The sequence below is a fragment of the Myotis yumanensis genome, unplaced genomic scaffold (genome assembly GCF_028538775.1).
Source record: "Myotis yumanensis isolate MYYU_CA2020_CCGP unplaced genomic scaffold, mMyoYum1.0.hap1 SCAF_3, whole genome shotgun sequence".
Taxonomy (NCBI): Eukaryota; Metazoa; Chordata; class Mammalia; order Chiroptera; family Vespertilionidae; genus Myotis; species Myotis yumanensis.
The window spans coordinates 128100118-128115978 of NW_027223754.1; the positions used below are offsets into that span (position 1 = coordinate 128100118).

Genomic DNA, 15861 nt, shown 5'->3' on the forward strand with positions numbered 1-15861 from the left:
ATAGCTTAGTGGCCATGTTCTTCTTTTCTATGACTTTAGGACTTAGATGTGTTATAAGATATTAATATTTACAGGTTAATATTTTCTTTAATATTATAGCAACTGGGTGCAAAATATAAATATCTATTGTATGGACTAAAGAAAAATATTTTCCAATAGTTTATCTGAGTTTCTCATTTAATCAATTTAGATAGACTGAGTAAAATAGTTCCTAGTTTTTTTTGTACTGTAGCATACCAGTGGGTCCTAACAATTTTGTGTCAGGATGAAAGGAAGAACAAGAATTTCTCTTTCATTCTAAGTATCACAAGTCTAATCTTCACACACACGCACACACATAAACACATATCCACACACAAAGTAGTCTTCATTTATTTTTATCATTTTTCATCTTTGCTGTTTGTCAAAAATAGAAAGGATGAGACAAGTTCAGTATATTCTAAAAACAACAACAACAATGTTTTAGGATGCACTAAGGTGTCCTGAATTGCTTTAATGGACAAATGGTGTAGTCACAATTATCCTTATAACAAAATTTAGTCGTTTGCTTACCATTTGGGTACATGGTATAATTTAGGACACTTTAGGAGTACTACACAGAACAGTAATAGGACTTATGGAAAAATAATACCAACTTTTTCAGATAACATAACATATATTTCAGAGAACAGAAAGCATACATTGTGTGAGGAGCAATCTCCACATGAGGGAAAGGACATTGTCTGGATGTCAGAACATCTGATCTCTCACTCTGGCTTTGCTATGGACTCACTCTGAGTGTAGAAAAGGCAACTGATTTCTATGTTTCTTACTTTTCTTCTTTATAAGGTGTTAATTTAAATACCCCAAAAGTATATGATTCCAATCATACAACTTTTAATATAAAACATATAAAAATCAATTTTAAAAATTTTCTGTATATACTGAAAATGTTTATAGGAATGAACTAACTATAGGACTTCTCTGATTTCTTCTATTAAGTGCAGGAACCCAATGTAACCTGAAAATATTGGACATAACTATTTATCTTTTGCAAAAGGGAAACTAGAAAAAGACTGCTTTCCACAGAAAATTAATTAATAATAGATGCCCGATTAAGTGTTTTTATACAATGACCAATGTTCCCTTTTGTATAAATAATCAGGAGAGAGATTTTTTAGTTTTTTTTCTTTCTATTGCCCCATCTACACACAAAATTCTGTTGTAAAGACATCATTTTTATGAGGAGGTATTTATTATAGATGCACAAGAGTCTATGGAAACAAGTTTACAAGAAAAAGGGCAGATTATCATTCTAACCAACTGCACATTCACAGAGATTCTTAATAAAAGGTATCTGATGATATAATAAATTATAAATTTTGAGGAAATGTACACAGTTGGCAACTATTTTTCAAGACTTACCATCCAATAAACCACATTTTCCCTTTTTACATCCTTCATGCCACCTTTTTTGACATTCAGTTGAAATTTTGAAATTAACATGATAACCTTAAAAATATAAATGAAAGCATTAACTGTAAACTTATATATTCAACTTCAGAAGTTGAAATAAATACAAGTGAATATGTAAGTAAAATGGTGATGATGATATGTAAATCAAAACTGCCAAGGCGATTGACCTTCCTTTTAAAATATCCCATCTGTTGCTTTACCTCCATAGGACAAAGGTAGCAGAAGAGGAAAGTAACAAAAAAAGGAAACAGGAAGACCTGTTTCAGTTACTGGACATGTTGATTTAATTGACTAAGAAGTCCAAATGCTAATACTCCGAATAATCAGCCACTCTTTTTGTGTTTTGGTAATGTATATCCTTATACACTTTATATCAAATGGAATTTTTTGATTCACATCTGACATTTCAAAGTTCCCATTTTTGAATTCCCCCAGTCTTATGTAAGTATCACATTGTCTACTTTGTTTGAAAAGTATAACATTCTCCCCAACATCGAGGGCTCCATGATGTAAAATGTCATTTTGCCGGTCTTCTGTTCCAGTACTCACTTTAATTTTTTTAATTACAATTGGATTTTCAAAAACAATCACAAAGGTGTCTCCTGTTGAAGGTGGTTTCCCCCAAAAGTATTCATCAACGCTACTATAAGCCTTGCTGGCATCATAATTTTCGAAAACATTCATATTGGTATATAGACTCGCAGGAGGGTTATCGGGGATGTCAAATGACTCCTCTTCAAAATCATCATCCTTCAGCTTATTCTCAGTCCCTTTATAGGATGAATAATAACCCATGTGCTGAAAGAGAGATGGTTTAAAACGGATCACATTTTTCTGAGCCAGCAGACCCCTAAAATGAGTCAATAGCCAGTCACAAGGCATTTCTTGATAAAACATTAATAAAAAATGTGCCAAACGTGGGAGATCATGTGAATGATAAAGTTTTCCAATGTAACCAAGCTTAGAAAACTCAAGAGTTACCCAGTAGGTTCCTTCTAGGGATGTAATGACTTTCTTGATGGCAGTTAAGAAATTTTTTGAACATCGAACGTCATCTTCAAGCATCACATAATAGTCTGACGTATTGGCACAAAAATTGAGCAGAAAAGCATAATCTACATTTTGCTTGGAACGAAATCTGACTCTATCTTCCGGATCGTTGTAATTTCTTTTAAGACCATCCAGGATGGGGTAATATTCCTCTGGAGCATGTATCACTACTAATCTTCCTGCAATAATATGGTGGGCAAATTTTTGTGTAATATCCTGGACCATGACCTCACGCCAGGATGAGTTAAAGTCTGCCAGATGCACCACCACTGAGATTTCCTTCAGCTCTTCGTAGCTGGACTGCTCAAAAATTGACTTGATTGTCTCAAGTAAATAGTTTCCCTTTTTTCGTTTCACTGATGAAAGTCCAATTGTAAGAAACCCTAAGCAAAGAATGCAGAAGGATGACAAATTAAATGTAAAATAGGTTTCGAGTAACATATAAAAAGAAACAAAACGTTATTTCCCCCTTAGGCCTGCTACTATATTCAGTAAATCTAGGAAATGATTATGTATAGAACATTTTGTGATTAAAATATTATGCTTAACACATAAAAACTATAGTAGTTTATACATAATTGATATTTCTATGGAAAATTGCATCTTAAGCACAATGATATGAGTCCTATTGCTGAAAACATTTGTGAAATGAAAAATATGGTTTAAAGTGCTTTGCAGCTTAATGTTCTTATTATACCCATTAGAGAAGATAGATATTTAGATAATATCCACACTATTTAAGAAAAAAAACTACAAAAGAAGAAGGAAATTCAGAGTTAAGCATGACAAACTAGTCTCAAATTATGAAAAAGAAAATTAAGAGTAACTCATTCTTTTAATTGTTTTAAATTTTCCATATGACACATATTTTCATTTTTCTTTAATCACAGTATTATCCTATATCAGAAGAATTCATAATTAGACTTCAAAACTTTATTTTGAAATTTATCCAGTATGTTAATTAGAATGCAAACAATAGTATAAGCTCATTTTGAAAAATTGCATTATAGTTTAAATGTAGGGTACATTGTTCTAACACATGAATATTACTATTTTGAAACACATTTTATGTTAATTTTATCTGGAAAATTTTTATTCAGATAAAATTAAATCTAAAGTTAGAAATTGGATATTTTTAAGGAATAAAATATAACCTGGTGAAGTGGCAGTTTGCCTCTGAGAAGTGTTATCTGTCTTTCTATTGAAATATTTTCACTTTTTAAAGTTTTCATTTTCACCATGACTGAGAACTGCATAAAATTTCAGAACCGCCACTTGGAAAATAGGATGATGTTTACATTCACCAAGATCACTGTTTTAATGCAGACACCTACATAATGTAATTTACACAATATTGAAAAAAAGCCCTTCTCAGAAAAAATATTTCTTACTCATCTGTCAGAGAGGGAGAGATTTACACATTTTGTTTAAATACCTGAGTTACAACCCTGACTTCTACTGAAAACCCTATATGTTATCTGTATCATTAAACTAAAACTATCAGCCTTTAGTAATGCTCGATATTGGCAATACTTATAGAACACATTCTACACAAATGACAGAAGTCTATGCAGTTTACTAGAAATATGCATCTTAATATTCATAACAGTCTTTTGGGATAGCTTTGTGTGTATCATTCCTGCTTTATAGCTGGGGAAACGAAATCACAGTGAGATTAGGGAGCTTTGCAAAGTGCAATGCTTAGTAAGTGGAATGGTGGCAAGATCCAAACTGTTTTGCCCTTATTTCTCTGTTTTATATATGGCCTCCTTAGTATAAAGCATTTGACATGTGTGTCAATATACATTGGTAAACTTAGCCTGGATAAAGGGAAATGAGCAATATTTGAACAAAGGTGGTGAAACAAATGTAGATCACAAAATAGTGGCAGTTTTATGCAATTAGACGGAAGCTTAAGACCAGTAGATATTTGAAATAGTAGAATGAATAAAAGACCTAAAGAAATCTGAGTTAAGTTACAATTTCTTCACCTGGTGATCACAAATTCACTTGTATAAACACTTCTGATCAAAAGACTAAATTTTTGTGGTCTCCGCGCAACCTATTAAGAAGTTCATGATATCACTGTATTTCATTGAATCTAAAATTCACGTTTTTCATACAGAAATACTTGAAAATCTGGTTGCATGTTATGATTGATGACATCTTACAATTATTTTATTTTATTAGTTTTTAAAATATATTTTTAATGATTTCAGAGCGAAAGGAGAGGCAGAGAGAGATAGAACATCAATGGTGAGAGTCATTCATTGATCGGCTCCCTCCTGCAGGCCCCACGCTGGGGATCCAGCCTGCAACCTGGGCATGTGTCCTGCCTGGATATGAACCATGATTTTCTGGTTCATAGGTCGATGCTCAACCAACCTAGCCACACTTGCCGGACAGCATCTTACAATTAAAACTGTTACTTATATTTTCTTAGTAGTACAGTAATTAGACCATGATACTTTCTGTAATCCATGATACCTTGAAATCAATGAAATGTAGTATGCTACTTCATGGATTCAAATTGCCTGAAGTAAGCTGAATAGTTTCCTCCAAAAATTCATGTCTCCCGGAAACCTCAGAGTGTGACCATATTTGGAAGCAGAATCTTTGCAGATGTAATTAGTTAAGGCTCTTGTGATGAACTTAAATGTATTTAGAGTGGTCCCTAAATTCAATGACTAATGTCCTTATAAGGAAAGCAGAGGCTAAAGAGAGACCCAGAGAGACAAAGGAAGAGAGCCATATGAAGATAAAGGCAGGGATTGTGATTATGCTACCACAAGCCTCTAAAATTGTGAGATAATAAATTTTTGTTGTTTTATTTAAAACATTGAGTTTGTGATAATTTGTTACATAGTACTTTAGGAAACAGATACAATGATTTTCACTAATTCAAAACTAGTGGTAAGTTACAAAAACCAAACCATTAAAGTTTGAAATATGGAAATATCAATATGGGAATAATTATTTCTTAAAGACAATGTTTAAAATTTAATATAAAGACTTCGCTTGGGGTGATGGGCACAGGATGCAGTGTGCAGATGTTTTGTTGAGTTGTACCCTTGAATCCTGTATGATTTTTTGAACCAATGCCACCCCAATAAATTTAATAAAAACTAAATAACAATAAAAATTAAAAGGTGTAAATAACATAAATATGTAAAATAAAAATAAAAAATTTGATTTTTCCTAGTATCTCTACATGGTCCTACAGTAAGACATTAAAAATTTTTTTTTATTAATAGAATTAGATCAGTGAGTAATTGTAATTTCTGAGGAAAAATTGAACAATTTCCCCAAAATTTATTATGTTAGTAAATTCTATAAACTCTTATTGTCATACAAATGAAGCAAATCATCATTATTTTTAAATGAAATATTTTATATATTCTCGATTTAAGAGTGTAAGGATACTTACGCTTTCTTTGCAAAGGAGTGGAAGCTAAGTAGCGATAGGTGACATTGATGGCCCCTGAGAAATTAGATAAATCTTTGAAAGTATGCACATAGCGTTCTGAATTCAGTTGATGTGTGGATGTTTCCCTTATAAGCTGTTTGTCTCCTTCCTGGATGCCAAGAAAGAGGCAGAGGAAATAAATGAATAATAGATGGTCATGGGTTAAAAAAGTTTCTCCTGATATATAATATGCATGTCATATAAATCTCAATTACTGGCACCTCTATAGGTCATGATTTCTCACCTGGATTCCTACCTAGAGTCTCTGCTCCAGGCTCTCTCTACTCTAGTCTACTAGTTATACTACAGTTACATTTGCTTTTCTATAGCATACATTAATAATGGCACTATTGATAAAAATATCTACATGAAAACTCTCACTGCCTTCATGTTAAAATTAAAATTCTTTACAATAATTTCAGGATCTTAAAATTTGACTTTAGTTGATTTTACAGTTTCATACAAAACTAATTGCCACTAAATTCCCCATTTGAATCATATTAACCTTCTATCTACTGAGCCAAACCATCTAGAGTAAGAAAATATATTCTTATTTCTCTAAAATACATACCCTGTTACCATTTATAGCTTCTTTTTTCTCTTTTATTTAATATAAATTCAATTGTATATTTCAATTTATCTACTAGTAATCACCATTTGATCAAGACTATTGCTTATACATTATTAGCAAAATGACAACTTGCATGGCTTTTCTATATAGTTTACAACACATGGAATATGTTTGGGGGCAACCTAATTAGAAAAAAATTTGGAGAGCAAGATATATGCTGTACTGTGTGATGTTATGTAGCCCTATTTAAACTATTTAAAGTAGAATGGCAAGTCAGGTATGTGCAAGCCATTAAAGAGAAAGTAAAGGCATTAAATTAATTTGATTTTCCTATTATTTGGCTGTGGTCAATAAAACTTTCATTAAAACCTAGTTTTAAAAGATTAGTAAGAGTTAAAATACAAATTTTACCTCAATTGGATCATTTACTATTTTGTATCAAATTCAAATGTCAATAGCAAAGGTGATCCACCAAACTTTTAAAACTATGGCCAGACTGGAATATGTTTAAAATTAAAGTTGAGAATCATATACCATGACAGGGAAGAGCTTTCATTCTGGTTCTTGCTAAACCAAGATTCATTCTGATGATATTTTCTGTATATTCAGTTCTGTTAATGAACTGATATTTGGTGTTTAACACTACCTTTCTGTATGTTATATTGCCTTGACAATTTTGACAAAGAAAAATACTTTAGTCTATTACAAAATTTAAAATGTGTTTGCCAACTGTAAGTTAAACTTTCCAAATTAAATGCTGGGTGCTAGATTTCTTATAAATATAGTAATTAAAATTCCATTGAATCTGATTATTTAAATTTTTTTTACATCTAAATATTTTAATCTGTGTCTTTCTGAAAACCTATAAAACAGGGGTGAGAACTTGCAGTCCATGGGCCATACGAGGCCAGTGAAATTATTTGGTCTGGCCCTGCCAGGGCATCAAAGGTGAGTTAATTAAATATTTGACCAAATACAGCAGGCTAATGTTTAAGTTGATAATTTTGTATGGCTCACAAATGATGTTATAAGTATCCAAATGGACGTTGGCAGGAAAAAAAGTTCCCCACTCCTGTTATAGAGCATCATTAAAGCTTTAAAATAAACAAATTTGAATTGCCAAAAAGCAACTGGAATTGAATTTAGTATCAACTACTTTAATAGTAATGTAATGGTATCCATAGTCAATAAGATCTAGAAGATATAGCTATAAAAGTTACAGTAGCCACAATACTAAATTCATTTTACCATTCTGTTCCTAGGTAATGTCACATTCTAAAGGAAGAGCAGGATACTGAGTATCACTTTAATAATTCTATATTCAATATGTAAAAATGCAGATTTTTCTGTGATAAGACAAAATATATTCATCCTGATTGAAGGACACAACAGAATAGGAAATAAAAATAAATGTATGGAATGTATATAAAATAACTTTATTAAATTCTGAAGACTAAGCTTTGCACTTTTCAGCATAAATAAATAATGCAACTTTCACCCGAGTCAGCCTTGTTGACTGCTTTCCAGAGGCATATACCTGAACAGCATGAATCCCCTAGGTACCGTCTTTCTGTAACTACTAAACTATAGTGTATTTCTCAGGAATAAGAAAAACTTTATGACAATCATTTTCTCGATGGGAATGAAATTCAGTGGACTAACTACAGGCTAAATATATACCCTATCAGCTACTTTGAAGATGCTTGCAGCCCAGAAGCTAGGTTGATTGGGCGTGTAGTGTCTCTTCTACTTAGTCTGCCTTGTAATACTATTTGGCTCTCATATACTGCGCTTGGCTTCCTTTCCCGCTGAAAGGCACTATATCCTTAATATGTAAGCAAAACGCCAAACTATTATATGCCCAGGATTTCAGGCCACCAACGCATTTTCTAGCAAAAGAGCAGAATGTAAGTTGCTAAGTAACTCCAGAGACCTTACTACTTCTAATTGTCTGAATTCTCCGAATTAGAACTTTTATTTTCCCTGAAATAAGAAAGGCAGAAAAAGAAAGACTGACTCATGCCTAAGCTTAGAAAATAGTACACATTGTGGCATTTTGGAGTCAAGAAAGAAAATCAAGTGGGATAATTTTATGAAAATGAAGTAAGCACACATAAAAGGGTCAAGAGGGAGAACTGTGAAAAAGAAACTGCATTGTATTGTAGTAGAGGACTAGTTTTCTAAGGACATTAAACATTTTTGGAAGAATAATTTTAACATAATGTTACATTAATGATTTAAAAGTGTTTAAAATATTTATACATATTAAGCACTGGGATAAAATGTAGCTCAAAATATAAATTAGGTAGAGAATATCATCTAGTAAATAGTGAAAAATTAAACTAATAAAAATGCTTTCATTGAATTTTCAATATTGGGGGTTGTTGTACTTAAAATCATTTTAATTCCCTTTCCAAGTTAATATAGTTAAGAATAATTTCAGGTTTTAAAGGTAAAAAGTAATTTCTTCTCTATAAGTGGGCTGATTTGCTACTTTGACTATATAGCTATATGCTTAATATAGCCAGAGAAAAATTCATTGAGAAAGTGATCTTCAAGAGCTACATCATTAAATCAGACCTTTTACCTTAGGTGGCTAGGACCTATGTTTAGATCTGAACATGTAAAAATTTACAAAACAGGGCTATAGTATTTGATCTTCTTATGGACATATAGTCTATTACTCCTTAGGCATTTAAATTTTATGAATTTAAAGAGGTTTTATTCCAAAATATATAAAGATGTTATAAAAATGTACACAATGACCTTTAGTCTGTTTAAAGTGAAACATTAATGTTGCATTGAAAGTGTCTCATAAATGCAGCAAATCATTGGCTATAAGCATCCTGCCAATACCATGTGTTTGACTTACAAGATGTGATTCCCTTTTACCAGTGGACACAGATGCAATAAATAACATTTTTATTTCAGAATTAAATAATTCATCAAGAGCTCCTCTAGTTAATTTATAATCTTTAATTTTATTTAAAAATGCTGGATCATATGAGCCTTGTTCTATTGTCTTTATATCTCATAAGCCTAATAATCAGGTTTTTCAGAAAACCAAAATGATTATCATTAGAAGTTCCTCCAGTGCTCTGTTTACCTAAATCATGCTTGGTCAAATTGTGTTAGTGTGTGGTGATTTTAGCCATTGTGAATTGACTGTGAATGGTAGAATGAAGGGTCCAAGAGATCAAGACTTATACTTGAAGGTAAAAGCCTAGTAGAGTCAAGATACAGGAATCTGGCAGAATTTTACCATTAAAGAAAAATGCTAAATGAAGCAAAATGCTTTAGGGAAGGCCTTCTAAGAAGATCCAAGTACCAAGGTCATACAGTTGCCTCATAAGAAATTAAAAAGTATATAGTAGATAGTTAATAAATCATGTTTATTTGATGAAATGAAACATTTTATTGGGAAACACTCTTTATGGTTATTTTCAGAATTTCTCTTGCTAAGTATTAATTCAAACTTTCAGTGTGCTTGCATGATGGAAAGTACTTTTCAGTCCTCTGTATGTCCAAAGGGTTTTATTTTTTAAAATATGTGAGCAGGCCCTGGTTTGGCTCAGTAGATAGAGTGTCGGTCTGCGGTCTCAGGTTCAATTCTGGTCAAGGGCACAAATAGGCTCAGGTTGTGGACTTGAACCTCGGTAGGGGGCGTGCAGGAGGTAGCCAGTCAATGATTTTCTCTCACTATTAATATTTTTCTCTCTCTCTCTCTTTCTCTCTCTCCCCCTTCCTCTCTGAAATCAATAATTATATATAAAAAATAAAATAAAATGTGTGAACAGGAATGATAAATAAAAATTAAGATTTTTCTAGATATCTTAACCTCAGCTCAGATAGAAAATGTGAATAAGCAATATTGTCCATGTTATTCTCATCACACATGAACACATGATGTGATGTGATAATTACAGTAACAATTTAAATTCTTACCATTAGCCAGAATCAGTCCTTTTGAATATTTCCATAATTCACTTAAAATTAATTTATATATTATGCATTAATTTTATCTTTTATAAACTACTGAATATCAACATTAATACCTTTAGTTTTTGAGGTTCTATATTACTTTTTAGTGAATATAAATATATAAAACACTAGCCCTTTATAAAATCTAAATGGGGTGTCACATATTATAATATAATATTACTTCTTAGCAACATAGCATAATTAGTATCATTAGTTAAACAATGAAATTTCTTAATTTGGACAATACAGAAAATAGTTGAAGTAAGGTGTAATACCATTAATCAAATTTTGTTTGTTCTATATATTTCAAATTAAAGCTCAAATACTGAAATGGTTTTACATAAGTTTAATTCAGCACAGTGATAATAGCTAACTTATTTGTAATTATATATACACTAGATGCCTGGTGCATGAAATTCGTGCATGGGGGAGTTGTCTCTCAGCCAAGCCTGCACCCTCTCCAATTTGGGACATCCCTCTCACAATCCAGGACTGCTGACTCCCAACCACTCACCTGCCTGCCTGCCTGCCTTATTGCCCCTAACCCCTTCTCCTGCCAGCCTGATCACCCCCTAACCACTCCCCTGCCAACCTGATCGATGCCTAACTGCTCTCCTGCTGACCTGAGTGCCCATAACTGCCCTCCCCTGCAGGGCTGGTCCCCCCCGACTCTTCTCCCCTGCAAGCCTGGATCACCCCCAACTGCCCCCCTCTGCAAGCCTTATTGCCCCCAACTCCCCTCCCTTTCAGGCCTGGTCCCTCCCAACTGCCCTCCCCTACTGGCCTGATTGCCCACAACTGCCCTCCCCTGACAGCCATCTTGTGTCCACATAGGGGTGGCCATCTTTGACCACATGTGCACCACCATCTTGTGTGTTGGAGTGATGGTCAATTTGCATATTACTCTTTATTATATAGGCTATTTGAATCATTATATATATATATATATATATGTATATATGAAGAAAACACTGCAACATAAAACAATTGTGAAGTTGGTACTATAAAGTTCATACAAAATAGTAAATAGGTAGATAATATATGTTATAAGGCTATTCTATCAGCCTAGAATTGAATTTAGGTTACTAATGAACTAAGTCTAGGTAATTTAGGCATTGTTTTAAACAAACAAACAAACAAAAAAACAAACAAACAACTTCCAAAACTTACCAGAACATAGCTATCTTCAATGTACAAATTCATAAATAGAAGAAAAATTACAAGAACTCCCAAGAATGAAACTGTAGAACGTTTTCTCAGGCATCTCATTTTATCCAGAATTTCAAAAATATGTTTCACTTGATGAAATTTAAACATTCTCTCCTGTAGAAAAGAGGCACATAATTACTAACAATTAATTTAGTTGAAAATATTCCTTTACCATATATATTAAGAGCCAGACCTTTATAAAATATCACCCTTTCACACATAAGATTGACATAGATATTCTTAATACATTGCATAAAATCAAAAAACAGGTTTATGTAAATATGGAGTAAATAAAAATGAAAATAAAATCTCAGTTATTTCTGAACAAATGAATGTTGGTAATAATATTTTAAGAAAAAATAGGTCTTTAATGAGAAACAGAACACAAAAGAGAAAGACTGATATATCAACTTTCATTAGGGAGATATAACATTAAAGTAATATCCCTCTCCCCATAATATAATGTAATAAAAATGAAAGAAACTAGAAAATTATGAGCCTAATTTTTATCCCAGATGCATTGAAGATGCACTGAAAAGAGCTATTGGGTGTAAATCTGGAGAAAGGAAAGAGAAGTGACAATGGAGGTTAATTTTGGGGCATACGTATTAACATATATTTGAGAACTGAGTTACAATTTTTGTTTATTTTTCCAATAATTTTTGTTAAATCAGAGTAGATCCTAGAGCAGTGATGGCAAACCTTTTGAGCTTGGTATGTCAGCATTTTGAAAAACCCTAACTTTGGTGCCGTGTCACATATAAAAGTTTTTTGATATTTCTAACCATAGTAAAACAAAGACTTATATTTTTTATATTTATTTTATATATTTAAATGCCATTTAACAAAGAAAAATCAACCAAAAAAATGAGTTCGTGTGTCACCTCTGACCTGCATGTCATAGGTTCGCCATCACTGTCTTAGAGTATTACATCTGCATTGCCCCACTTGATTTAATTTTAACTAGAAGTGTGGCTGTTTATAATCCTATCTAATAAAGAATGAATATGCTAATTGACCCTCACACCATTGCAAAGATGGTGGCACTCACAGCCAATAAGGAGGGAATATGCTAATTGACTGCCCCACCCTGAAAGATGGCAGCGCCCATAGCCACAAGATGGCCAGCAGTGGAGAGCAGTTGTGGGCGACCAGGCCAGCAGGGGAAGGCAGTTAGGGGTGATTCAACCAGCAGGGGAGGGCAGTTAGGGGTGACTGGGCCTGCAGTTTGGGATGACCAGGCCATCAGGGGAGGGCAGTTAGGGATGACCAGGCCTAGGGGAGGGAGTGCAGTTGGTAGAACCAGGCCTGCAGGGGAGGGAAAATGGGGTGACCAGGCCAGAGAGGAGGGCCGTTGGGACGATCTGGCTGGCAGGGGAGCAGTTCGGCATCGATCAGGCTGGCAGAGGAGTAGTTAGGGGGTGATCAGGCTTGCAGGCAACCAAGCAGTTGGGAGCCAGCAGTCCTGGATTGTGAGAGGGATGTCCCAGATTAGAGAGGGTGCAGCCTGGGCTGAGGTTAACGCCCCCCCCAACCCCCAGTGCACAAATCTCGTGCACCAGGCCTCTAGGAATTTATAAGCTGCAAAAAGGCAAAATTAAAGTCAACAAGATTAGTAGAGACCTAATATTTTTTCATTTTACTCTTCTATGTCTTCTATTTCAATCTTCTATCCTCCAACCACAGATGCATTTAGATTAATGATCATTTAACAAAAAATCTAAACATATCTGAAATGATCAAAAGAGTAGTTGAATCATTTGGTCTAAAAGTAAGCATATTCTGGAAATTGTGCCACTTTGAATTATGTGCTGGGTTTCCTTGGGCTCCTCTTTAGAATGAAGTATTTATGTACATAAAGAACTTCAGGATGCGATATAAGGCCTGTACCCCAAATCTTTAGAACAATATCTAGGACAATGCTGGCAATCAACATCTCTTTGATGAATTAATGCAATAAATAATTTATGGATCCTTACAAATTATAGAAAATATTATTAGAAATAAAGGAAGAGGCTTAAGAAAGGTAGAGGATAGAAGAATTTAAAAAATAATATTATAAAGAATTTTTGTTCATTTCTTTTAGCCATATTTTTTCCAGGATTATTTCTATTTTTCTTGTTGATGTGTAGGAGTTCTAAATATATGTATATAAATACACACATATATGCTAACTATTGCTTATATCAGCCACTCTCAACCTGTGGGTCGCGACCCCTTTGGGGGTTGAACGACCCTTTCACAGGGGTTGCCTAAGACCATGGGAAAACACATACATAATTACATATTATATTTTGTGATTAATCATTATGCTTTAATTATGTTCAATTTGTAACAATGCAATTGGGGGTCACCAAAACATGAGGAACTGTATTAAAGGGTCACGGCATTAGGAAGGTTGAGAACCACTGGCTTATATTAAAAATATCTAAATATTTTTCTCAACTAATTCTTATATTTTCCTTTTCTTGGTATGATTTTTTGCAGTATCATATTTTTTATTCAAATTTATTTCACAAATGTGAGATTGTTTTACACAATGTTTTTAAAAATTCTATCATTTTTAATGTTGCATGTCTTTTATTATCTTTTGAATTTGTTTTTTATAGATAGATTTTCAATACACCTGGAATTTATCTTTGTGTCTTTTATGAGCTGATGTAATAATTTTATTTTATTTTTTCTATATGGAGAGCTCATGGCCTTCTAGTCACAGTGATTGGCTGTAATTACTGGTCACATCACAACTTCTAACTGCAAGGGTGTGGGCAAGAGTAATCTGCAAAGTAACCAAAAACGGAGAATTGGATATTTGTAAATACTATTATTGTATGCCACACCATATATTAAATCATCTATTCTTTTCATTAGATTTGTGATGCCACTTCTAGAATAATGTCACTTTCAAATTTGTATTTATGGGTCATAAATTTATTTATAGACCCATAATTTACATTCTTTTTTGTTTAAATTTTACTTTTTAATTGTAGTTTACATTCAGAATTAGTCTCTATCAGTTTCAAGTATATAGCATAGCAGCACAGTAGTTAGACAATCATATACTTTACAATGTGTTTCCTTCAATAATTCCAGTACTCACAGGCATCATACATGATTATTACAATATTACTGACTATCTTCCCTATGTGGTACTTTATATCCCTGTGACTATTTGTAACTACCGATTTGTACTTCTTAATCTCTTCCTTCAATCCCCCAACTCTCAAACCCTCTATCAACCATCAGTCTGTTCTCTGTATTTATGAATTTGTTTCAATTTTATTTATCTGTTATTTATCTAGATTGGACGTATAAGTGAAATCATATGGTATTTGTCTTTCTCTGTCTAAATTATATAACTTAGCCTAATTCCCCCTAGGTCTATCTATACTGTTGATAAAATAAAATTTCATTCTTTGTTATGATTGAGTAATATTCCATTGTTTATATGTACCACTGGTTTATTATCCATTCATCTATTGATGGACACTAGGGTTGCATCCATATCTTGGCTATTGTAAATAATGCCACATTGAATATAGGGGTGCATATGTTATTTTGAGTTTGGGTTTATTCACACATATACCCAGAAGTGGAATCACTGAGTCAAAAAGCAGTTTCATTTTAATTTTTTTTTTAGCAACCTTCATAGCATTTTTATAGTGACTGTACCAATCTGCATTCCCATCAACAGTGTATGAGGGTTCCCTTTTCTCCACATCCTCACCAGCACTTTTGTTGACTTATTGATGATAGTCATTTTGACAGATATGAAGTGATATCTCATTGTGGTTTTAATTTGCATTTCTCTGTTGCTTCCTGACATTGAGCATCTTTTCATATGTCTATTGGCCATTAGTGTTCTTTAAAGAGATGTGTTCAGGTCCTTCACCCATTTTTCATTTGGATGTCTGTTTTATTGCTGTTGAGTTGTATCAGGTCTTTATAAATTTTGGATATTAAACCTTTATTGGATGTATCATTGACAAATATCTGCTTCTACTCAGTAGGTTGTCTTTTCATTTTGTTGATGGTTTCCTTTGTTTTGCAAAAACTTTTTAGTTTTATGCATTCCCATTTGTTTATTTTTATTTTGTTTATTTTGCCCAAGGAGATAGATAAAAAAGTA

General features: G+C 33.0%; 1 protein-coding gene across 3 annotated transcripts in view; it reads right to left on the reverse strand.

Moving 5' to 3' along the window:
• Nucleotides 1-388: 388 nt before the first annotated feature.
• MGAT4C (MGAT4 family member C) overlaps nt 389-15861 on the reverse strand; it is a 740042-nt gene continuing 724569 nt past the window's right edge. For all 3 annotated transcript variants that reach the window (XM_070407598.1, XM_070407599.1, XM_070407600.1), the window contains 3 exons: nt 11694-11846; nt 5933-6080; nt 389-2888 (listed from right to left, as the gene is read on the reverse strand). In XM_070407598.1, the coding sequence (XP_070263699.1) occupies nt 1747-2888; nt 5933-6080; nt 11694-11840 (1437 nt within the window). In that variant the 5' untranslated portion in view covers nt 11841-11846 and the 3' untranslated portion in view covers nt 389-1746. The remainder of the gene's footprint in view (nt 2889-5932; nt 6081-11693; nt 11847-15861) is intronic.